The sequence below is a fragment of the Anopheles ziemanni genome, chromosome 3 (assembly GCF_943734765.1).
Source record: "Anopheles ziemanni chromosome 3, idAnoZiCoDA_A2_x.2, whole genome shotgun sequence".
NCBI lineage: Eukaryota > Metazoa > Arthropoda > Insecta > Diptera > Culicidae > Anopheles > Anopheles ziemanni.
The window spans coordinates 64,639,879-64,664,723 of record NC_080706.1 but is presented as its reverse complement, the minus strand read 5'-3'; the positions used below and the strand labels follow the sequence as shown (position 1 = coordinate 64,664,723).

Here is a 24,845-nt window from a genome sequence, read left to right as displayed (position 1 = left end):
AAGGAGATTTTCATTTTACAGGTAAAAACAATCCCTCTTAGAATCGTCGACTTAAACCAAACGAACACACGTTATTTACAATTCACTAATAAGAACGGGGATATCTATACCATGATCAAATGATCGTTGTACCATTAGTTTGTTTTCATGTGATAATAATACGTTCCTTTTCCACGTTTAGAGTAACTTCTATACTTGGTCATTTTTTCTGCAACTTTAACATATGATGGGTACCGGGGGGAGAGTTTGCTTGAAAATAATTTTGCGCGACTGTAGAACGACTAAATCAAGAGCCACTTCCTGGTGAGTATACTTTGAGGTGTTTTCTATGAATGCGACCTGTTTTTCAATGGCGTACTTTTTGTCCTTTAATTAACAGATTTAACTGCTTCTGTGATGCTTGAGGGATATTCAAACCACCAAACCAAGGCAAACATTGTGGAAAATATATCCACAAGATGAGTGAATAAAAACTTAATATCATATTTTTATTTACACACTCCATTCAAACCGAACAAAGGAAATAAAGACAAAAAGGTAAAGATGACCAACCGGAAAAAAACATAATTCGACGAAAGAGAAAACACTGTGCATGAAGAAAAAAAGGTCTTGTCGTTCGACATAAATCGTAACACATATGTAAATGGAGCTGGAACACGGCAACAACTTCGATTAAAGGAAATTGATTAATTAAATAAAAGTAATTTCACGATATTTTTTAGAAAATAGATTGTTGTAGTTTGTTTTTTTTTTTTGTATAAAAAGATATTCAATTTTCATGGCGAACAACTGCAATATTTGGCCTATTACGAACAATTATCACATAACAAGAAAACTGTCAACTCGAACGTCAGAGAAAATTGCATTATCGTCACTTGTTAATGAAAGTTATGACAAGTTTTTACCAAGCTTAAATGTAAAACACTATAACTGAACCTCTTGGGTACTTTCCGTAGTACTTGACTGGCGGATAAAAATTGACCGTGTTAGAGTTCCCGTTCGAGAGTCGTATTTCAATTCATTTGATCGCTATAAAATGTCAGATTTTTTATATCGTTGCAATGGAAGCGTTGCTGCTGTGTTCTTGCACCAGAAAATTCTTCATGGACAATCAAACAACAGGGGATAGATAACCGAATCCATTCAATATGGTTCGCAAAAAATTTTGTAAGAAATTGTTTTACACATGGTATCGCAAATCGGAAGACATGACACGCATGTTCGCAACATCACTAGGATTTGTGTCTACTTTTGCTGCAATTTCAGTAAAAGGTAAAGATTGATGTTACATTGTAATTTAACCTGATTGGCTAGGATATATTGGCTTTTGAGCAATTTTGACACGGGATTGTGCTCACTTTTAAATATAAAAAATACAATTTAAAAAAAAAAGCCAAAATAGGTACATTCGTCATTGAAGCCCTCATTCATGCACCGCCATAATGTATATAGGAACAAGTTAATATTTGTGGGGTAGAACAAAAAAAAGTGAAAACTCGGTGCGAAACATCGGTAGCACATAGAGGTACGGGTTTTCCGTTTGCCTTGCCCGAAGAACCGCCTTGGTTAAGAATGGAGGGGGGTGGTGTTTATTGTTTCTAGAAATTGTCGAAACTTACGTTCTCGCCCGGTCCACCGAAACCTCCCAAGTTGTAGTCACCCATACCACTACCGGAGTCCTCCCGTGGCGTGCCGGGACCGTTCGCGGGACTGTTCTTCATACCATCCAGACCGTCGTTATTAAGTACCGGGCCTCCCATCGTGTTCGGGCCCATCGGACCACCCATCGGACCACTACCGTCCGTGCCGCCGACCATAGGGAATTCCTAAAAACCGAAGACAGATGACAGAATCCCGTTAGACAATGGTACTGTCGCGTCGAGCAGCTCTACTTACGGGTTTCATTGGTGTGTACATATTCTCGCCACCGGAGTTCGATGAATCTTGAGGTGATGGCATTATGGGCGTTCCCGGTCCGGGTGGCCCGCTTGGCCCAGGTGGTCCTCCGTAGTTACCGGGCGAGGACGACGAATAGTTCATCGGCTAAAAACGTGTGACAAATGATTAGATTTCAATAAATAGACTGCGATAGACCATCCGTCTCGGTCGACGAACGGGGAGGACGGTGCGTGTACTTACTGACGACGTATTCGGTTGCCACTGCGGTCGTCCACCGGCCATACCCATAGGGGGCATTCCGCCGGGTCCTAAACTACTGTTCGGTGGGGGACCGCGCATACCGGGACCGTACGTGCCCGCTCCCATTGGACCCATTCCGGGGCCGCGAGGTGGATTCATTCGAGGATTCATCGGACCCATACCTGGAGGGCCTGAACAGTTGTAGTGTTGTCGTTTCGATTGGTTGCATTCAATGTACGATCATATAAGGAAAGGCGATAAGGAGAAACAAACATGGATAGGACATTGGCGCGGAGAAGGAGCAGGGCGGGAATGGAGTTTGGGGCCAAAATCACAAAACAATCGCACAGCGTATGTATGCCCGCACACAAACACAAGCAGTCACACATGTCAAATCCCAAGAACGGTGACGAACGTGAATGAACATGTCGCGAGAAATGATACAATGGTTCATTGGGATCGAATGTAAGAAACATATTGTCAAGTTAGATGACAGTAGGACATAAGTAAATTGAAGTAAACCATTTCATGACCAATGATTGATAATGTGGCATACATTTGTCGCGTTCGTTGTTTGGTTTGGGAGGTACATTTTTTTTTAAATATTTTTTGTTTTTGGGCAATTGCAGTGAAATGGTGTGAATGAAGTGATCGATTCGATTTATACACACGCAGTAGGCATTTGATTAAGCGTTTTTGATGATTTGCAGGTTGGTTTTGAGTGATGATTGAAATGAAGAAGAGAAGAAGGGGAAAAAAGAAACACATTCTGTTAACACACATTTTTTCTATCGAAGCACTATATTTGGCATCAAGCGTCAAACATCTAGATAAAAGGATGTATGAAAAGCGTAAACAATTAGAAATAAACAAACAAAGCAACAAGGATCGGCGCAACGGAATAAAGATGCATAAAGGTCGATAGAGGGGAGGTGAATACAAGCTTCAAGCTATGGAATACTGATTTAAAACTGAATTCCTATACATATGTGATAACAGATGAAGTGCAGATATGTAAATATGAAAACAACAAAAAAAAAACGTAAATGATGGGAAAAGATGGCAAATTGTTTTCCGTAATTCAAACCAGATTATCCCTATCCTTCTCCAAAACTGAAACACTTTGTACAGCGAACGAGCGATGTTCTGACAGAATAAAAATAATTTAGCTCACAAGCATCTTTTACCATCATATTACTTTGAATATTCTCCTAATTAAATAAAGTCAATTAAATGAGGGAAAAGATAAGCAATCAGATTCACAATAGATAAAAAATTTCATGATAAAACAAAGAGTCTTGTTGGTGCAGCAAGGGTAGGAAACCATTGAAGTGTATCAATGAGTACGAAAAGTAAAGCAGATAGGAAAGATAGTGTATTTGAGTTGGAAGAGCATTGAATGGAGTTTTATGAGAGTATATAAACGTAAAAATTACAAAAATCTCTCATCAGCCGAATTGTGTTATTTCAATTTGAATTTTGTTCTCCTATTCAACAAGCTTTCCGCTTAATTAAATAAAATGTCAAACCTATTACAATATAAATTAACAAAGATACCACGCAGCGGCATAATAAACAAATAAATTAAGTTAATTAAATTAGGCTTGACAACGTGAATAAATAAATAAAAAATAAAAAATATGATAAATGGACACAAACAACTTAATTTGAATAATGATTATGGTAGCATTATAAACATTTAAAGATGGAAATGAACATGAAACATATTTAAAAGACAAAAACAACGGAATTAATATACAATCAAACCTTCGTCACGTTTCCGTTTTCCATTAACATTAACTATCTGTTTCAGTTCTTAACGCAATTGTATAAAACAAAAACAATCATATTATATCGAGCAATATATAGCTTATGTAAGTTATACAGGTAACAGTTAAAACACAGAACGCGTGACAGTAAAAGTGATTGATATAGTAAATGCCAGTGAAGGTAAAGAAACAGCAAAACGGACCAAAGATAGAAAGAAGAGTGTGGAATAAGAAGAGAAATTAAGAAAAGAATGAACTAAAACAAAAAGTGGTTTGAAGTAGCAGACAAGCGCGACATAAATTGCCTACCTTGCCATGCTACAAAGTCTCCAGCTTCACCTGAACAGAGAACAAAGAACAAAAGAAAACATTCATTCGATTTTATTACAGTTTTGACAAGGTACATATTTCTCGTACGACTGATTTTTATTTTCCATCGAAATTGTTTGATTTTGTATTGACTGTACATTAGCCAGGTCGGAATATTGTTGCTAATAATTGTTTATCAACAGTTTAGAATTCTTATCAATGTATCTAGTAGTGCGCCCTTGTTTTACAGAGCTCAGCGTCATTTGGTTTATCGTTCACGGTAAAATCCGTGGAACAGAAAAAAGTTATCTGCATTCAAATTCGAAAAGAGAAGAAATTAATTGAACCACGGTAAACTATGCACACGCAAAACTTTTGTAACAAAAAATAACTGGAAAATATTCAGGTAATTCATCAAACAATCATTTGATGAATATAATAAAAATTGATAATTTAGATTTGCGGGTATATTAGGAAAATCTCATTGAAAATCCTAATTTAAACTACTAATATCCATGAAAACTATCATCATCGGACTACGACTAAATTGTTTAAACCAACATTTGGTTTAAAACTCTGAAGGAAGGACCAATTCAATTAAACCGTTCGTAAACGACAGTTTTGATAAATAGTGAAGTTTAATTATAGAAGAAATAAACACAGACATGTTTTTTTTAAATCAATCTCACTATTTCCTCGGTACTAATCAATGGAAAGGTACATTGATTTGTAAAACAAAAACATATTACAGGAAGAAATTTGAAAAACCAAAAGTGTTAAAAAAAATAAACTCGGGGGCTACGCAAAAAAATCGAATTATGACTTTTGCCAAAAAACAAACCAAGAGAAGATGGTGAGAGAACAAGAACAACAGAGCAAACGAAAATGTTTTGCCTGCAAGCAAAAAGGCCGGTGATGATCTTGATACGAATGACAAATAAACTACGCTTGCTAAATATTGGTTTGCATGAAATACGTTTACTTAAAAAAACAATGAAACCAAAAAAACACGGGCCACCTTTATTATGATGTGACTTCCGGATTGGATACGATATGTTTTGCTTTTTGCGATCATCGAGATTTGTATGTTTTCATTTATGAAAATTTACGGAGAAAAACAGAGATAGTTCGGTTTGAAGAGAAGGAAAGGGAGAAATCTAGACGCTTCGGTGAAAAAAATCGCTTTGTTAACGGTGGAGCAGAATGTACTAATAATGATCGTAGCTCGTAGCAAACGAGGGCGCATGATCTTACCTTGCCGCGTCGGATCCATACTATTTGGCATCATTGGTTGTCCGGGGGGCTAAAATTGAACATAAAAAAAATGCAAATTAATGCATCATTATATTGGTTCTACAACTCAACCCGACAGAGCAAAAGAGTGCTCCTGAATTTACTTACACCATTGAAATCGTTTCCAATTCCTTGCGGCATTCGCACTCCGGGCCTAGGTCCAGGTGGATAACGAGGGCCGCCCATGAATGGCTGAAAGGAGAATAAACAAATTTTAAGATCAACAGAGCACACGATATGCAGAGGATATACGGCGGATGAAATGGGTAACTTTTCATCAATGTTACCAATGTGATGATGCCTAGTTTAGTGTGGAACTGACCAATGTGATGATTTGTTTGTTTTCGGATGAACGAGCAGTAACGGGTTAACGAGCAGTATGGGAAAACATTTGAATAACATTTTAAGATTTTCGACAAATATTTGCTTACAAAAATTTGGTACGTTTTTAGAAAATGAGCTCTTTGAAGATAGAGCTCTGAATCCAAGCTCAGATTTTTGATTGCAATGAATTGTGGTGTATGTAGATGAACATGAAAATCCCAAAGCTAGGTTCTGCAGGAAAAATTAAACTATAAACCCATCCTTTAAACGATTTGAAAGTTTAAAAAACAAGTTTTACCCGTTCCAGTATGAAGAGAATGGCATATAACACAAAACATAGAACATATTTAATAATTAACCCGCGACGAGTTAGAGCACAGACAGAGAAAACAAGAAAATTGCACAACACTTCACAAGAAAGAAAAAACATAACAAGGAGAGATAGAGCATATAAACAATGGAACAAATTTAATAGAATCTAATAGAAGGGACAAAAACGTCAAGACAAGAGGCAAACAGGCAGCAACAATGTGTGTGTAACAATGAATAAGTGAACAGAAGATTGGCTTAGTTGTTTCATTTCGTATATCCATACAATTTATAGTTGTTTTTTCGTATGCTTTTCGCTCGTAGTGTAGTATCTATGTCTAGGAACACAAAATTAACATTTTTAGTGGACTTTTTACACACAAAGTTTTTTTACAACGAAACATTTGACAATGGACAACAAACTTGCGACAATGAACGGACAACTATAATGTAACAACAGAAGCGTATGTAGAAAACACAATCAAACTTTGACAATATATTGTCTGTTAAGACGAATAAATTCTATGTTTTTATTGTTATGATAGTGAACGAGGTTTGATATGGTATGCATGGTAAGTGACGACAGGTTTTAGGAGCAAGATGCTTTGTGATGATTATGAGTGTGCTATATCATATTTTCAAACCGTCGGTTTATTTAGCGTTTAGATGGTTTTGAAATGCTCACACAAGATACTCCACAGATGATGGTCGGTTAATCATGAAACACATCAAATGAGTTAATTTTAAAAGTGATTCACTTCTTCACTGAAATCGATTACATCGTACTCTACCTCTCCTTATGATGATCATAAAATTGTTTCTCGTAAAAAAAAAAATTGACAAAAACAGAAAAACGAATTTGTAACAAAAAGAACATCCAAAACATCTTCAACATAACTTTCGACCTTGCAAAAGAAAAGAAAGGGAGGAGTTCCATTGAGACAAAATTGAATACATGAACATAAACATAACAACATAGAAAACTTGGTACGGTGCAAACGTCGCTTAAGTCCTTTGTGAATTTTGGCGCATCTCTTTTGCTTTCTCTCTTTTTCTCTCGCTCTTTGTTTCTCGCATCGCCAGGATGCGATAGTCATGCCAATGTGTTAGGAGGTTTCAGTCAGTTCCCCGCTGCTGGTTTTTATGTTTTTTTTTGTCATTTCCAGCAAACACAACTCGCAAATGCTATCGACGTGAAGATACTAACCTGACCGCTCATCAACTGTCCATGCGAGTTTGGAGGCTGTGGATGTGGGGACTGCTGACTACTAGGGTGTGAAGGTTGTGATGGCCTAATGGAGGAGTTCTGCAAAAATAATCAGTAATAACGACACACATTCACGAAGAGAAAGAAAAAGGGGAAAAACTCAAAATAGTCAAACCTAGCGAGAATAAATTGCAGCAAAGGCAAAAGTAATGTTTCTACAGAATAAAAAAAAACCTCGCAAATCTTAACAAAAAAAACCAACAAATACGGAACGTTTGAACAATAAATTCGATTTTTCCACCGCAATAAGCTATCTTCTTCGTTCCACAATTAATTATTACAACAAGCAATATGAGATGTTTTATTAAATCTCCTAAAAACTGTGTACAATAGCCAATACAAGGTAGGAATGAACAAGAAGATATAAAAAAATAATAATTCACACACTGCCATTTATGTCATACAAAATACATATAAAGTTTCAACAATCCAACAAATAGAATTCACCAACATGATTTTTGTATATTTAACTAGCCTATTTTACTACAGTTAACTGGAGAGGGTACAAAAAAAAGAGAACTAACTACTTCAAAGAATAATGGACAATCGATCAACCAGCAAAGTAACATTTAAGCAATCAGCAATATTACATCTAACTTAAAGATTCCCAAGCAAATTATATTCAACACTGCGTAAGATATAAGATTTGATAATGAACATGAAGACCGAAGAGACCGTAGTGCAACTCATTGATCAGAACCACATAAGTGACGAAATCAAATTTTAACGATCCGCTAAGGACCGCAAAAGGAAACCGGGTTTGTAAAACTCTCAACTTTGGATACAATTGTATCTAATACGCAAACTATATTGCAAATTTTAACTAAAGGGTGAGTAGAAATCGTTTACTGTTATAACTAATGATCGTCCATGACTGCATTGAAATCACCGCACCCCCAACATAAGAAACGAGTAAATGAGAAAGCTGTGCAAAAACGTTAATCCAAATGAGTTCTACCAGCTATAGATGGCACACATGAGTTAGGGGTCACTGCTGCATTACACCGTTATCATCCTGTGTCACATGTTGGGCATTTTCGCTGCCCGCAACAACTGTGCGCAACACACCACAGTGAGAGTGTTGTGTGTTGGGAAGGAGTTTGTGCATGAAACAAAAAACCAAGCTGCCTACATCTGCAAACTGCCAAACCAAACCCTTCTCGTCGCGCTGAAGAATGATATCGGTGGTAATGTGTTCGGCGAACGAAAATCGCTACGGTGATCAAAGGCATATGAACCTGCCCCACCCAACCAAGCAGCAGCCCAGGTCGAGGGGGGTGTTGAGAACTTACCGGAAAGAAGCCTGAAGGTGCCATCGGACCGCCCGGCATACCTTCGTTTGGTGGTAACTGTCCCAGAGGGCTCGGTGCAGGTCCTGCATTGTGTGCTATTCCGTTCACTCCATAGCCTGAACTCACGAAACCCTGCAAGAAAGATTAGTAGCATTAGTTGTGGCGAGGAGGTGGATACAATTTTATGGATTGCATTTTTGTGTTCGTCGGCTCAGTGTATTTTTTTCTTATTCGATTCTTTTCCTGACAAATCTTCATTTCTAAATTTGAAAGCATACATTACAACGGTTCTGTACAAAAATTACTGTTCGGCGAGCTTTCCAATGTGCTACTTACACCATTAGAAGAAATCTGATCAACAGGTGGAGGGGAGTTCAAAAGGTGATGGTAAAAAGCTAATCGCTCCTAACCTCGGTGAAAGGGCTTAAGCGTTCCGCGAACGAGATCGCCTCATACCACGCCCGCGTTCGCATTCGAGTCACTTACTTCCAAAGTGCGATCGACAAGCTGGAGGTTACCTTTCTGCTTTCTATGCCGATCATTACATCTGTACGATCGTTGGTTTATTTCTTCGGTCTCTTCGCGACGTGTGAAGGACCTAGCAGAGCGGGAGATTGATTGTTCACTTTTCTTCCATCCGGCATCACTTGTGGTGCCCGGCCCGAAGTACTCCGTTCGTGACCGAAACCTATGGTTCCTAAGCTGCAACGCCAACGGTAGAAGCCAAGGGCCCCCTAACCTACGCCGTCCGTCCTTTACACTTTTTTTTCTGTCCATTACTCTTTTTTGTGATTGTTTTTCTGTTATTTTCTCTCCAAGCGCTTTTAGAGAAATTTACAGTTTTTCGCCCGCTTTTCCGTAGCTTTCTAACGGTTGGCGACGGACCGCTGAGGTACCCGCCACAACGCTAGCGCACAGTCGCAACCACAACCGCCACCAACCAAAGATACGCACTTCTACACAGTGAAAGATTAATGACCACGGCTAACACACACAGAAAAAAAGAAAACAAAACGCTTGGCTTAACTAGGAATTGGTACGTTGAGAGGCACACTGCAACGGGACTGAAAATCTTCCGTCTTATGCTTTGCTACAGTTTTACAACGGTGTTAAACCAAATACGGACGGAAACTTGACTTTTCGAGAAGACGATTCCGTTGTGCTATGAGTAGTTAGATCCCTTTTCTTTTCTAGTACAGTTTTGTGATTAACACTTCGGCAGCCCAACGTGTGGGTGAAAGGCAAGGCTGATCTTGCCACGAAACTACTACAGTATTGCACTAATATAATAGTAATTGCTAAAAGTTATCCTTTGCAATGCAGGGTCTATTTGTTATTTGGTTATAAACAAGTCTTAGTATTTGTTTCATGAACAAATTTTAGCAAAACAGATTCTACTCATAAATGACCCACATAGCGAGTGACAGACAATTCGGATCTTCCCATGAAATTTTATATATTATTACATTATTATAGTGGAAGGCTATTGTAAATATAGAAACTTATCGTTAGGGAAGCTTGGTTTATTTGTTATTTGTTTAAAGCCAAATATTATTGATAAAGGATACTTTCTGGATAATATATTTTAATAAATTCAATCCTCAATACAATAGACATCATTATCGAAGAATCAAACAAATAAAATTACGATACGCTGCGCTTTGTATTTTAGCTTCGAGCAAAAAAAACTAGTTACTCTAAAAGAAAATAAAATCTCACCGTCCAGTCATTAAAAACAATGATTTCTACAGTTCACTACATGTTTGAAGTTGTACCTTTAGCCATTTTTATCTCTTTTACTAGGAAAAAAATTACAATTTTGAAATTAACGTCAGCTCTACAAAACCCATAACTGAAATGATTTTTACCATTTTTCTATTGCCTGGCTTTCTACTGAAGTTCCATCAAGGCTAGCTCCACAATTTGTGATGCTGATGGTCAAGAGGTCTTTTGACTATAGAAAAATACTTATTCAGAAGCGCTGATAAGGGTGTTACTTACGTAATCATGAAATGCTTTGGCCTCGGATGAATGCTCGCAGGTGTCCCGTCGCTCCGGTGCCGCACAGTAGAGATCCCAAAACACGCACCACCACGAATGCAGGAAGCCCGGTGGTTCGCCTAGTGTGATATTTTTCTCCCACCGAATCTGGACGGGTTGGACGGGGTGCGTTTGCATGGAACGTGAGTGACCGAGAGATGACGAGCAAATCAGTTAGAATGTTAAAGATCACCCAGGACCCACCAATTCCACACATCGCGATCGTGAAGGGGTGTCGTTGTGCTGTACAATACGAACACGACGACTTGCCGGGGCAAGTCGTGTGTGCGTAGAAAGACAAGGATCATCCCGATCACCCGGACACGGCTGACTTACCTCCGATAAGAATGTTTGTGCTGCTTTCGATGCTCCTACGTGTAATAAATATTCATATACATAAAGTGCAATTCTGTGAACGAAACCAGAAGCGAGAAGAGAGTAAATTAGAAAACGAAACTCGAAATCAGTGAAGTTGAAGAAACGAGGAAAAACGAAAGAAGACGACGAAGAAGAAGAAGAAAAGTCGTAAAACATTGAGCACTTCGAGAAGAGAAGAAACGTTCCATCATCCAGCGTCCATCACACACACACACATCATCATCATCATTCGACGCTTTGCCCCGAGAGCAACGAAGGAAATCAACGCATTAAAACAATACATAATTATCCTTCGTTATCTCTCGGTTTCACGCATTTCGCGTCCGAGTTGGGCCGGATGAAGAGGGATCGACATTATCGGCGGTGTCGCCTTTCTTCCGCTCGTTCCTCCGCCATCTCTCCCACGGTTTTCGTTCGTTTCGCCTTGACTCATGGGTGAGAAGATGGCCCGCGAAATGAAGTGACTGACTGGCGGCTGATCTCGATCGCCGTCAACGTAAGCCTGCAAAAATCCCAATTAAAGGAACGTACATACACCCGGCGAAAACCCGGATGCCGGTGATAGTGAATCGCAAACGGAGCCCCATCACCAATTGCCTTCCTTCTGCCAATCACCTCAAGCGATGCTTTCTTTGGTAAAATTGACAAACGAGCGGTTTCATAAGTGACAGTCAAGTGTCAAAAAATGGCTCAACGTTATCGAGATTCCAGCGAAAAATTTACCTTCAAAGGCAATAGATGTAGGTCTATTACATTATTGTCGCTCGCTGGTTCAATCTGTACACACCTTTAAATTTCTAAACTGGAATTGGATGTTGATCAAAAGTATTTTCGTTGATTTAAAATTTATTTAGATTCATTTAAATAGAAAATTATTCATTCAAATTAAGTACACAATAACTTGAACTTTAAATTCAATATTTTAACAAATCTGAAGTAGTTTGGAGGAGGAATAAGAGAAACAACGAAATGAAAAAATATGGTTTATTTTCCAATGAGTTTTCAAATCCTTAAAGTATCTTCAAATCAGATCCAAGCCACCGGCGAAAGGATTTGCTTACTGCACGAGCATACTATCAACGATATCATTTGGTGGACGTTTTATCGATTCAAATTGTTTTTCCCCCAGTATTTTACACCATCAATCCGAGTTACAAAACAAACGTGGTGCCAAACCTGCACACTTGGCCACTGGGAACTAAGTCCTCCCGGAGGTGGTGCACTGTGGTGTGTTCCCGCCAATCGCGACGGAAAGAAAAGGGAACGATGATTATGGTGCTGCTGCTGCTGATGATGATGATGGCGATGATGATGATGATGATGATGATGATGATGACGATGCTGATGATGGCGATGGTGGTGGATCGCAATGAAAATGACGATCGGACGGACGGCAGAAGAAATCGTCGTCGGCAATAGCAGGAAGAAAACGACGGCAAATCCAACCACCGCCGGAGGAACAGAAAAACAGGTTTTTGGCGCAGCACTCTCGGTTATTCTGTTTCTTTGCCGTACGTTTGCCTTTTCTTACCGGTGGCGGCCGTTTTCGCTACTTCCTTCACATGTAGCAGCAGCAACAGCAGCAACAGCCCCCGAGACACAGTATATTGTGGTTTATTTTTGCTCACCAGACATTCGGTGATTTTTTTTTCAAATTTTGCTGTTCGCGCCACATTGGCTCAGAGTCCTCACCTGTGCATACACAACAAATGTACGTATATGTTTCCTACATATAAGCGACACGTAGAATAATCTCAACAACAAAAAAGTGTAATAGAACTGGGTAAAAAAAAACCTCCCCCGTGCGGTCGGGTTTGTCGCGTTGGTACCAAATAGGGTGCCAAAACCGTACGCCTAGAAGAAAACAAAAATTATACACCTTTGGCAGATTCCTTTGCACCGATAGAACGAAAACCTTCCGGCCTTGGGTTTGACGAACTCCGAAGCTGGCCTTCGGAGGGATGACCGTATTGGGGAAATGCATCAACCCACGTTTTACTGAATGGCTAGGAATGTCTAGGAATAACAAAATTGTCACTTAAATTTGTCTTTTCTCAAGCAAACATTTTAAAAACGATAAATATTAATTGCTTCGAATAGTATTTAAGTATGCAGCATTGTTGAAGATCGATTACTTTTCAGTATCTTTTAAGACTCTGTATTAGACACAGTTTGATGCTTCTTTACAGGATTACGTAGTTTTCTTCGGAGAAAAATCGTCAGTAATAAGAACTTATACACCACTATGTGCTTAACACGTTATCCGCCATGTCAGTTCCTGGGGACTGACGGTGAAGTTTCCGTTCACGCCACGTCGGTCCCTAGGGGCTGACGAATCCATGAGTCACGTCGGTCGATCAGTGTCGGTCCGCCAGTGTCAGTCCGTGAATGTCGGTCCGTCAGTGTCGGTCCGTCAGTGTCGGCCCGCCAGTGTCGGTCCGCCAGTGTCGGTCCACAATGCAGCCTTCTTAGATGATATACGTATACAGGCACGTATAAAAATTAAACGCGAAATTGTTCAAAAATACTTCAGAATAGCTTTGAGGCATACAAAAATAATAATGTTTATTGTTCTTGGAGTTCTACAACATCTCATAATCACAATTACTTTGGTTTTTCCTTAGTTTTCGGCTTGAGGCAACCCAGATGCGTTAAACACATAGTCAGATGAGTTAGATACAAAATGAGATGAGTTAGAGACAACTGTCGATGAGCTATTTCAATACCAGTTGCTTTAGAGACAACAGTTGATGAAATATTTCAAAATAACGTGCGTTAGAAAAAAAATCACCCGCTTTCGAGGCAAAGTTGGCTGGCGAAGCCTGTATTTTAAAGTATGACTTTATTGCTTGCAAACTCCTAAAATATCAATTCTTGTGGTGCTGGACGGCTAATGCAATCTTTCACTACGAATTTTGACACATTACTGTCAGTCAGTCATATTGGATGTAATGCTATTTAAGCTTATGATTTGCTTATACTACAAAAGAAGTGTTCAACAAAAGGATGCCAATGAATTGAGATTCTGCTTTAACACGTTAACTACTGCCGTGTCACCCACAAAGCGGGAGACAGCAACAATGCTCATCAGCCCTTTACACTAATATAGTGGTGAACTTATGTAGTGGTAGGTTATAATAATTACAAAAAAGTATGGAAAGCCTACTTTTTGCTTAGTTTGGGTAAATAAATTTGATAACCAAATTTTAACAAAAATTATTGTACTAAAAATCTGTACTAAAACAGAAGTCCACGTACTAAACTTAACTATATGTATGTATTGTAAAAGTTTATAAAGATTACGACAAACATTTGGAAAAAAGCGATAACGTAAAAATAAAAGAATTTAAATAGTGTTACGTTGTAACAGATCCCTTATCGTATGTGCCTCAACACAGCACGGAGGAGGAAGGTACAAATTGAACCTACATCTAACCAACGGTTAATTTACTGCCAACAACACCAACAAGACCATTAGACATTTGTAGCAATAAAATAAAATGCGACGCAATGGATCCAGATTTGCACACCCCACTGACGGAACAATCATTTCGTCAATATTTACGCTGTTTGTTTTTCCCTCTCATCAAACACATGGTCCTTCACAAGCGCAGTGACGGCTATTGCTTATCAAGCGCCGTTTGCGCACAGTTCTGATAAGACCACCAAACCTCAAGAAGCATCTAGATATTAAGCTGACCTGCTGACGCGCTGCGTCGACCCAACGCCGCTCCCCTCCTTCTGCGCGCCTAAAAACTTGATCACGCGCTCTTCTCTTTAGGTTGTAACGTCAACGATGTTGTGGCTGTGCTACATTCGCACACACGTCTGTAAAAGTACACGGTATCGAGATAAGGAATGGAGGGAAACTTGTTGCGCGCCCGCGCCGTCGTTGGTATCGACGAGAAGATCCGGGAAAACAGTTCTAAAGGGTGTAGAGAGTGCAAAAAAAACATACTAACGGATCTAACGCGAAAAATTGGCCCTTTGAAAATAGGGGGTTAGTTCTTGTATTTTGTTTGTCAAATATTCTTAAGACTGTATTTAAACTCTTTTATTTGAAACAAACGTGAAACATATACCGAATGAAAAACCCCTTTTTCTATAACGATTAATTCGATGGTTTTGAAAATCACCAAAATGTTTGTTCATGTTGAAAAACATACATACAATTCCAGGTTTTGCCATCTATTTTAAATAAAATAGATAATCTTTCAAATTTCATTCGTTGCTTGAACTGTTGCTGCAGTAATTCGAATTAAAAAACTGGCTTACTTTGACATTTTAAATATTAAAGGCCTACAATAAACATTAATTAATTAAACATGGAAAGCCACAACCTTTTGATCGCGTCCAGTTATGGTATCCAACATAAATATAAAAATTACTTTTTAGTAAATTTTCTGATAAAGGGTCAAGCTTGAAGAAAAACCTATGACCAAAAATAAATTTGAACGATTTGCTCAGATGATCGGACAGTTTTCCTTCGTCCTTCGAGTGATGTACGGTAAAATCCTGTCCCTAATTCCTATCAGTGCAACTCGAAACACATCAAAGGCCAGTCGACTCCAAACGGAGTTGCACCTGAGTTGCACAACCCGAGTTAGACAGGACGGAACGGAACCCATTTGTATTCAAGCAGCACCGAACAATCTGCTCATCAAAGGGCAACGAGATGCTTTCATCAGTGCTGCTGCTGCTGCTGATTTCGTCGGTTCTTCGCTAATCCCATGCTAATCATCAAGAGTTACGGAAAAGGATAATCGTATCTCGAACGAAAGACGGATGCAGGCTTTGTGTCGGAGAGCCACCAGAGTCCCGACAGACGAAGGAGAAACCACCCGAAAAGCATACACAGTTATGTCTTCTTCCCAAACGCCCTCACAGCATTCCTTCGCTCGGGAGCCTGCTTCTGTTATCAGTTGTTTTGATGTTTCTATTCCCGGACCCTTGTGCCTTCCTGGTCGTTTTTTAATTTTTTGTCCTATGCTTGTTTGCTTTAAATCAAAACTACATAAGGTCACGTTGACACACCATCAGGTATGCTACTGAAACGTGGGCACAGGCCAACAGAATAATCGATATCAAGTATTGTTGAACATGCTTAAATAAATAAAAAGTACGAAAACAAAATAAAGTATTTTGTAATTTTAAAAGGCTTCATACTTTTTTCCATCTTTGCCAATGGTTACGAAACGAAAAAGGAAACCAAAAGGTCATTTAAATTTAAAAACAAAAATTTTCCTTGTAAAAACTACACGCAAACAGTGTGGCATTATTTGAAATAACTAACAACAAATACGGATGCCTCGAAGCCAGACCGAAGCTATATTGCGCTCCCAATGGAAGCGCACATCCGCCAAGTGCTTTAAAAAAATATATAACCAAAAAAGTAAAAACGATGGCAATCGGTATTAAAGCGGAACGTCCCATTCAGTACCAACACACAACGTTGAAGAACTTTAGTGGAGAGTAGCAAAAAAAAAATACAACAGTCAGTATGTACCCAGCATACTACCTGCCTGCATCCAACCCGCACCATCCACTCCCTCCCCCCTTTACCGATGTTTTCGACGCATAGACGACAGCAACGGCAAGGAACGGCCGGAGATAGTAGCAAATAAATGCCTCCCTCCGTCCGCCACTCCACGGCCACGGCCACGAGGATTTTTCAAACCGTCATCAGTTCATATCCTTTTGAGGATTTACCAGACTACGCGCTTTGGGGACGGCCCCCGCCGCATCACTCCCGCCAGTTCCTTTCCCTCGTTCATTTTTATTTTTCTTGCCCCTCATTGTCCGCCCAAAGGATAACGCGAACGATTTTTGGGAGGCTTTGGGTTCGTATGCGGGTTGCGGGCGGGCTATGTACAACAGCATGAATGTACATACACAACCGATTCGCATACCTCAACACAGCTCAGGCTGAAGGAGTCCCCCCCAAACAGGGAAGGGTAGATTCGGTGCCAACAGAAAAGCGAGCTTGGAGGGCTGCTGCTGCTGCTCTGCCGCTCTCTATGTAGAAGAATCCGATTAGTATGTGTCACACTCGTTGTCTGCTTGGCTCCATATCCTCATACTCCCATTGCGGACCTCCACTTCGCCACGGGAGGGCTACATAAGCTCCGTGGAGATAGTTACAACATAATTTATGTATCTTCTTGTCACTCATCGGCGCCTCGCACACCGAACGCTGGTGAGTGGCAGGTGCTCAAAACAGTTGTTCTAGGATGTTCAGAACCGTTCCCAATCCCTGATTGGCCTGAGTTCCTTCTTGCGTTAGAAAGTATCCAGCGTTTTTTTTTATTTCAAACGTTTCCCGAGAACCAGGAGAAAGTTTGTAAACCCATCTACTAACAAGCTCCGAGAGCAGCTTTCTTGAATACTAAAGACAAGTGGTCAACTTGAATACAGGTAAAACTAGAGCTGCTGCTGCCGATCCTTGCGCCGCAGGGACGGAGAACACGCTTCCCTCATATACTGCCAAAGTTGAACAACTCTAGGGATATATTTGTACAATCGATTGAACTCGTCGAAACTTCGCTGCCCGATGAAGACACCACATGAAGGGGAGTTTCGGAGTTGACGTAAAAGGTGAGGACACACACGTGTCGTAACGCTTTCGTTAGTTTTCGGTTTTAGTTCATATTTCGCTTTACCCTAATCAAAAAAGTTATCAATCGATCGTGTAAGGAGGTGCGATCGTGTAAGGGGCCTACGTAACACTGATTTTCGTCACATACAAATAAGAATTTATCTTTTTATAAGACATTTTGAATTTGTCACTAAGGGTTCTTGTTATAGAAACGCGTGGTTTTCCAGTATGTTTCAATTACCATTTAACATGATATAAAACATTCATTCAACAACCACATACCACCATTCCTTCATAGTTACTATCGATGTATCATAAAAATATGTCACACTAGCTTGACGCCCCGGCGTTGCTCGGTAACAAAGGGATTGAGAAAAGAATTATGGTTTTACTCTTTACTTGAAAGTTTGAATTAATTTATTAGTTACAATAACGGCAAATTTAAATGTATGAAATTTCATGAATTTCCCCGTGATGTATAAACCTTAGGGTAACTATGTTGGATACACCTTGACATTTGTTTACATGCTTGTTTTGTTAGTGTTAGTAAAACTGAGTTTAAATTGTAAAATTTAGATAATTTTATCAAAAAATAGTGATCAAGCAAACCTTCAACAACATCTGCAGTACTTAAACTTAATGTGTGAAAAGTTTCAGAAGCGACGGTTCAGTATTGGTCGAGTTTTTAGTGTACACAGAAAAACACATAAAAAAAAGCTAAAATATGTAGTAGATTTTTAGATTTGCTCATTTTGAACCACAAATCCAATATTATTCTTTGTCCGTTACTGGCTACTGCACTAACACTTTCAATGTAATATAGCAAAATAGAAAGTTAACACTTTGACGTCCGCGCAATTCACGGTATAGCAACGCATTACGACCGGCGCGTTTGCATTAGTTCCTCCGTATCTGGCCGCCCTGTTTGATCATTCTTTTTCAATCTTTATTAGAATTTACGTACGAACAGCAACGCACCCTATAAAATTTGTTTACTTCCCATTTAATATTTTTTTACATCCAGTAGTCTGTGGTGCGTGTCAGGAGACAGCGTTGACAGCACACCAAAATGATGTGATCGGATGAATCGTTGAAAAATGAAAAATCGTTTGGTTGATGTTGAAGGAGTCCTGTCAGGACAACCTTACGAAAAAACTAATTTCATGTAAATTTTTATAAAATTCTATACAACAACACATTACTAACAGATATAGTAACATAAGGATGGCAACATAGATAAAGAATATAATAATAATAAAAAGATAGACTTCTTTATTAAATAATGTTCAAACGATCAACAAGTGGCCTTAAGAATTTTGGATTTGGAAAAGAAAATGTCTTGAACTTTTCAAAGTTCTTTATTTAGCTCTCATCGAACCCAAGATTCGTTGACCAAAAGTAAAACGGTGGAAATAAATCCCGAAGGTTCACAGGAGCATGGCGTGCAAGTAACAATTCGATTCGATTGCTCGTTCATAAAACTCAACGAAGAAACAGTGAATCACACGATTCATTTTGGGAGTGTTGTTTATCGATCGAAGACCTCGAGCAGATACGTGAAATCGGGCACATTCGACAGGCAAAAAGATCGCGCACACCAGCCCTCTTTACCTTGGTGTTCGCTGGGGTTGTGGTCACACGGTGTTGGTGCAACATTTCCAGGTTGTCCAATAGGACTAACACCGCGGTTACAGAGCTCGGAGTAGAGCTAGGGACTTGGAAAGACAAGCGCCTGTATTGCACCAAACGGCGAATGGCCATCGTCAAGTGAGCGCGATGTAAACAATCGTCTTTCTAAGTTCGCGTCCGTTGCGAAGGATCTTTCCTCGGGCCACCACTCCAATTTTCCCATCCCATAGGTGTTTTGGGGGAAGGTAGTGGTGTTACGCCACACGCTAGGTATGTCGCACAGAGCGGCGGCCGTAGAGGTTCGCAAAAACGTGTTGAAGCGTTCCAAATGCGCTCATAAACGTTACACAACGCCCATATACCAGCGCCATCCAGCGGTCGGTGGACACCCTTCGGGTGGTGCGGGAAATTCCTTCGCCGGCAAACGCCGTCGATCGGACACGTCTGTGTAGGGTGGGTTTTGCGGCACACGTATGGAAGCCGCGCACATACGGTGGAAGCATATCACCGAGCTGCGTCATTACTTTTTGCGGGGCGAATAGACGACGACGACGTACACAGAGAGGGAACCGCTTGACGTGTTGGGGAATTCAGACAACAAAATTGGAAGATATTTTTAGGAAATAATACACGCGGATAACGCAGCACCACAGTGATCGTGTGATGGTTGTTTCAATCGCCGGTTGAACATAAAATGCAACTCTGTCTGAAGCTGAAGCTGTTACAATGAAGGACGACAATCAGATCATCGTGGTGTTACAAAGAATTGTTGGAAATTGAAGACGATTCTAAATTTTCTTTTATTCGTGAGTGTTTCATTAGCGATCTTTGAACAATATAATTAACTTTTTTCAAATAATGACCAACCCAAATAATATGTATCTTTTTGAAATACGTTGATCTAATAGCAACAACTGTAGTGATCTTGTGGGCTGCCAATATTTTTTTAATGTGAAATTTGAAAATGATTTCTACCTTCAAAAATATTGCATGTTGCACTTGAATAAAGTTTTATGTCGTTGCTCCTGATAGCATAATTTTACAATAAACAAAAGTCCGTGCCACCTTATTTTGAATAGAAAGCTACGTTTAATATGATTTTCATGGAACCTTAATGGATTAGAAACGTTGCAAAGACATTAAAATGTCCCAATCGACCTTCCACTGATCATTTGGAGAATTCATTAGAAAATGCTTTGTGTTTCAAACATTTAAAATAAATAACTTCTCCTTAAGGTAAAAGTATAACCCTTCCAGAAGTGTTTTTCATTTCGTTAAATGTGACATTAAACTATGAGCATACTTTCAAAATTTTATAAAACATAAGATTTTCAATGTTATCGCCTAACGAGGATTCTTCCTGCCTCAAGCTAATTGTCATGCCAAGGCCGCAAAAAGGCAAAAATTGAGTCGTTCTTTTGCTTTCCTTGCGCTCATATCACCTTCGAAGCCCGTTACTAAGAAAAAGGAAGAGACGTTGGCAAAGAAGGTGATAAAGCAACGTCTCCAAGCACACCCCCTTACCCATCCCCGCTGCAGATTGTCCTGACTCTGCCTCTGTGTATGTGTGTGTGTGTGTGTTTTTTATGAACAAACATAAATAAAGAAACGACGGTGATCGACGAAAGCTGCGGTGCTTGGAAGGTTTAAGATGTCGATCACATTTTAAAAAAATGGCACGGCTCGATTCACCCTGGAAAAATGGTAATGAACCGGTGAGGGAACAAAGAAAAGGAGGAGAATCGATCAGACGTTCAAGGTTGGCAGAAATCTATCTCGGCCTTAAGCGGTGCATGGTTTTACGATCTCGCTGCGTCTTTCACGATTTTTTAGGGGTAACAATTTTCGCTCGCGTCGCAGACTGAAAATCTCTAAAGGTGTGATTTTTCGTCCTTTCACAAATCGTTACCGAAGAACTTGGTTCAGCACAATGACTGGTGTGACTCCACAAACTGTGGCCACAAAATTAACTATACGTTGACTATAACGTACTTCAACACGAAGCAATCAACAGAAAAGTTGTATGTAAACCGTAGCTCTGTGTAGAATGAAAAACAAAGTGTATGATAAAGATAAAACAAACTAATTAGAGTTTAGCTATCAATATCTTCAACAACATTAAATCAATAGAGCTTTGTTGCATATATCAGCGTAGTCATAGAATTTATCACCTATTGCTTAGCTATACCTCATTACCCACCTATGCTCCCGTAAAGAGAAAAACATGAATTTCTCTCAGTTTCTTGTAGAAAATCTGTGACGTCTCTTCTATTGTATATTAGAACCGAATATGAATTGATTTACTTTGGACGGTAGTTGATTTACTTTGGGGGGTTTTACCTAACGCTTATAACTGGTGCATTCTGTGAGGATTAGTGTTGGGTCAAGTAACACCTTTTGATGTGCCGTTCTGTGGTACCACACATTGTTTATCTGGAACTGTCATACAACATCATTATTTCAATGTTCAGCAACACCCTACCCTTTTGCTGATTTTATTTCACATATACTTGTATTGTATGCCATCAACTTAAAAGAACAGTTTTTGATGGTTTTTAAAAATTATTTCATTTCTACTTATCAATTCTTCTTCTGTTTTTCAGTGTGGTACAAGATGGGAAATTATTTTTAACCAACTTCCATCTATCTTACAACAGAAGTTACATACTCTGTTGGTTTAATTTTATTTGGGTAGCCCAACAATATTTTTTCAAAGTGCGTGTCTGCTGCCACACTGCACTGGGCTGTTTGTGTTGGATAGCAAAGTAGCACACGACCCAACACTACCCATATCTGCGATAAAATCGTTGAAAATTTCATCATAAAAGTAGCATTGCATATATGGATCTCGTAAGGTTGCTATGGCATTTCAAAGATACTTACTTTTCCCTAGCTTGTGCATCGGACGGCACCGCTGTCCCTTTGCCTTTCGCGTACATTTTCGCGTCAATCACTAACGCGCTCGTCTGTGGGTATCCGTTGCGCCGAAAATGATTTTGAAATAGTGAACCCCCGCTGCCACCTCCTGCACACAACGCCCCTCGTTGCGGCAAGATGGATTCACTTGTCACACCACAGGCTCACTGCTGATGCACTCGCCACATACGTGCACATCCGCGCGCGCATACACTCTCAAACGTGACCGAGCGATCGCCCGAGGCCAGATCCAGATCGACCGCACACACTACCTCGACGATCAGCTGCTGCTAGTAGGCTGCTGTTGGACTAACCGTCCGGCACACAACCCCTTCTGCTTTCCGCGCTGGAAGAGTGGTGGTGGTGGATTTGTTCGGCTTTCTTTATATTTTTCTTCGGATGCACGGACCCACGCTTTCACATGCACTATTTCTCGCTATCTTTCCCGGAACCTCTCGCGTTGCACAAGTACACGACGATGAATCTCGAACGCCACCCTACATTTACTGGAGAAAAAACACTCGCCGGAGCTTGCACACCTATACTCGGTGCAACGATTTCGACGGATACACCCGTTGGTCGGCAATGCCTTGAGTACTGGGTTAGGCACCGTTGTTGTATTTTAGTCGATCGTCAAAAGCTACCAGCTTTGATTGTGTTTCTTCTTCCGCCTGCAATATTCACTAACGGCTTAAACGTAGTCTCAGTGCAAGAAACTCACACTACTCATTTGTTTACTGCTATTTCACACTTGTTGAAGTACACGTTAAAAAAAACTACAGCATCTCGCGCCTTACAGCTGTAGGGTATCTGAAAAAGAAAATAAAATAGAAATTGTTAGTTTTATTTGGGAGAGCTAAAACCCATAAACAGAATTACTCAACACAATTGTTAATAGATACTATTTGAATCGTGTTGTGTTTTGGTATTTAACAATTGTGAAAATTATTGAATGAAAAATTACCCCTTTCTTATATAGTATTCACAAAACAATTTCATTTTTTGAGAACACTGTTTGAGAATATTCAATATCTTTAGGTAGAATATCGAAAGGCATGATTACGATTTCCAATGTAACCCATAGTACCGTCCGCCCTAGAAACTGTTGATATTTCAATACCTTTTCTTGACGCGCGCGTGAACCATAGAAACGTCTAAAAGCGAAACAAAAAAAAAAAACCCTACCAAACGAACGACCTATTCTACATAAGCGAGTCGCGATAATCGCTCGAATCAGGACAGTGGCACTACCACCATTACACGATCGCTTGCACACTGCTGCGTGGTCTATATACTAAGAAATTGCTGCTGCTCCTGCTGCTGTTGCTATTACTGTTGGTACGTTGTTTTGTTGTTACCGTAGTGCTCGCTTGTATTGGTACGCTCCGGTCCTAATTGTTGATAATAATTACCGCTGACAGTATACACAACCCTCTACCCGAAGGGTCCACCGAAGGGATGAAACAGGCGGTGCGAGGTATGCTGTGCTGACAAACACACACACACAATCAAAGGCATCCCCAGCAGCAGATATCAAAATCGAACGTCTCTCTTCACGTCGAGGTGCTCGCATAACGCGATTGCTCGCTGTGCGAGCGGGAAGGAATAGCTCAGAGCCGTCTTTTACGTACACTACAAATAAAATGCGAAAAGCAGCAGCAGCAGCAGGCGTTGGAAAATGGTTTTTAACAGCTAGGAAGAGCTGCTAGGTTTCCGGTAGGTTTGTTTTGGAAAATAAAATGTTCGCGGATGCTGCGTTAGAGCTGAAACATTGATAAACACTGATCGAATGTCAATGTGCCATATAAGAATAAAAAATTCTCCTTTCTAGCGACAAAATATAAAAGTCAACGATGAGTGCTGACAGCGAAAAGAAAATATATTTTTATTTTTATATGAAAGCACCAATTTCAACCAACGATTGAGTCATTGGCTACGTCGTTAAATGTGTTGCTATCACAAATAATCAATACCTTCGTACGTCGTTTAAGTTATGATCACCACTTTACGAATGAAAAAACAATAAATGAAACATAAATCGTTTCTCTTCAGTGTTTTTTCATAAAACCAGCACTTGCTAAACTAATAGAATGTTCAGTAACTGATGATGATCCCGCCAAAGAGCTTCTACTATCACAACTTTATTAACAGGTCTCTACACATGCTCGGAATACTTGATAAGATGTTTACAATCCTAAAAGTAAGAATCGAAATCAGGATTTACGATCACCACATACTGTACACACAAATAAGCCGGTATCTATTTCCACACCACCTTACTTGGGCCGTTTTCGTAAGAATGCACGTGAAAAAACACTACCGTAATAAAGTTTACCCTTGTTCGACTCACGTTGCAGGTACCGACGAAATTATTTTCTTTTTCACAATCCAATCCCACCGCACAAAAATTGTAGCGATTGACGTACGAAGCGCCGTTCACAAACGGCAACTATAACCACACTCGCTCACGCTGACTGACGCTACTGCACATTCGCCCCACGCTACTCGGACTGGACGACCAAATACTTCTGATCACCGCTGTCAAACGCGTTTTCGTAAGTCGCTGCCGATTCCGTGCACCAACA

General features: G+C 39.9%; 2 protein-coding genes across 8 annotated transcripts in view; one reads left to right on the top strand and one right to left on the bottom strand.

Moving 5' to 3' along the window:
• LOC131287728 (single-stranded DNA-binding protein 3) overlaps window positions 1-24,712 on the bottom strand; it is a 30,817-nt gene extending 6,105 nt beyond the window's left edge. For 2 of the 7 annotated variants that reach the window (XM_058316810.1, XM_058316805.1), the window contains exons 1-12: window positions 24,596-24,705; window positions 22,228-23,070; window positions 11,079-11,151; window positions 10,704-10,850; window positions 8,703-8,834; window positions 7,351-7,449; window positions 5,619-5,702; window positions 5,472-5,520; window positions 4,218-4,247; window positions 2,140-2,330; window positions 1,897-2,043; window positions 1,620-1,826 (exon numbers count right to left, since the gene is read on the bottom strand). In XM_058316810.1, the coding sequence (XP_058172793.1) occupies window positions 1,620-1,826; window positions 1,897-2,043; window positions 2,140-2,330; window positions 4,218-4,247; window positions 5,472-5,520; window positions 5,619-5,702; window positions 7,351-7,449; window positions 8,703-8,834; window positions 10,704-10,850; window positions 11,079-11,151; window positions 22,228-22,283 (1,215 nt within the window). In that variant the 5' untranslated portion in view covers window positions 22,284-23,070; window positions 24,596-24,705. Of the gene's footprint in view, window positions 1-1,619; window positions 1,827-1,896; window positions 2,044-2,139; window positions 2,331-4,217; window positions 4,248-5,471; window positions 5,521-5,618; window positions 5,703-7,350; window positions 7,450-8,702; window positions 8,835-10,703; window positions 10,851-11,078; window positions 11,152-22,227; window positions 23,071-24,595 lie in introns of all 7 variants that reach the window. The other 5 variants (XM_058316806.1, XM_058316807.1, XM_058316808.1 and 2 more) reach the window with 5 other exon arrangements.
• Window positions 1-24,845, top strand: part of LOC131287727 (glucose-6-phosphate 1-dehydrogenase) — a 284,204-nt gene that overhangs the window by 140,881 nt on the left and 118,478 nt on the right. The gene's annotated exons all lie outside the window — the stretch shown is intronic.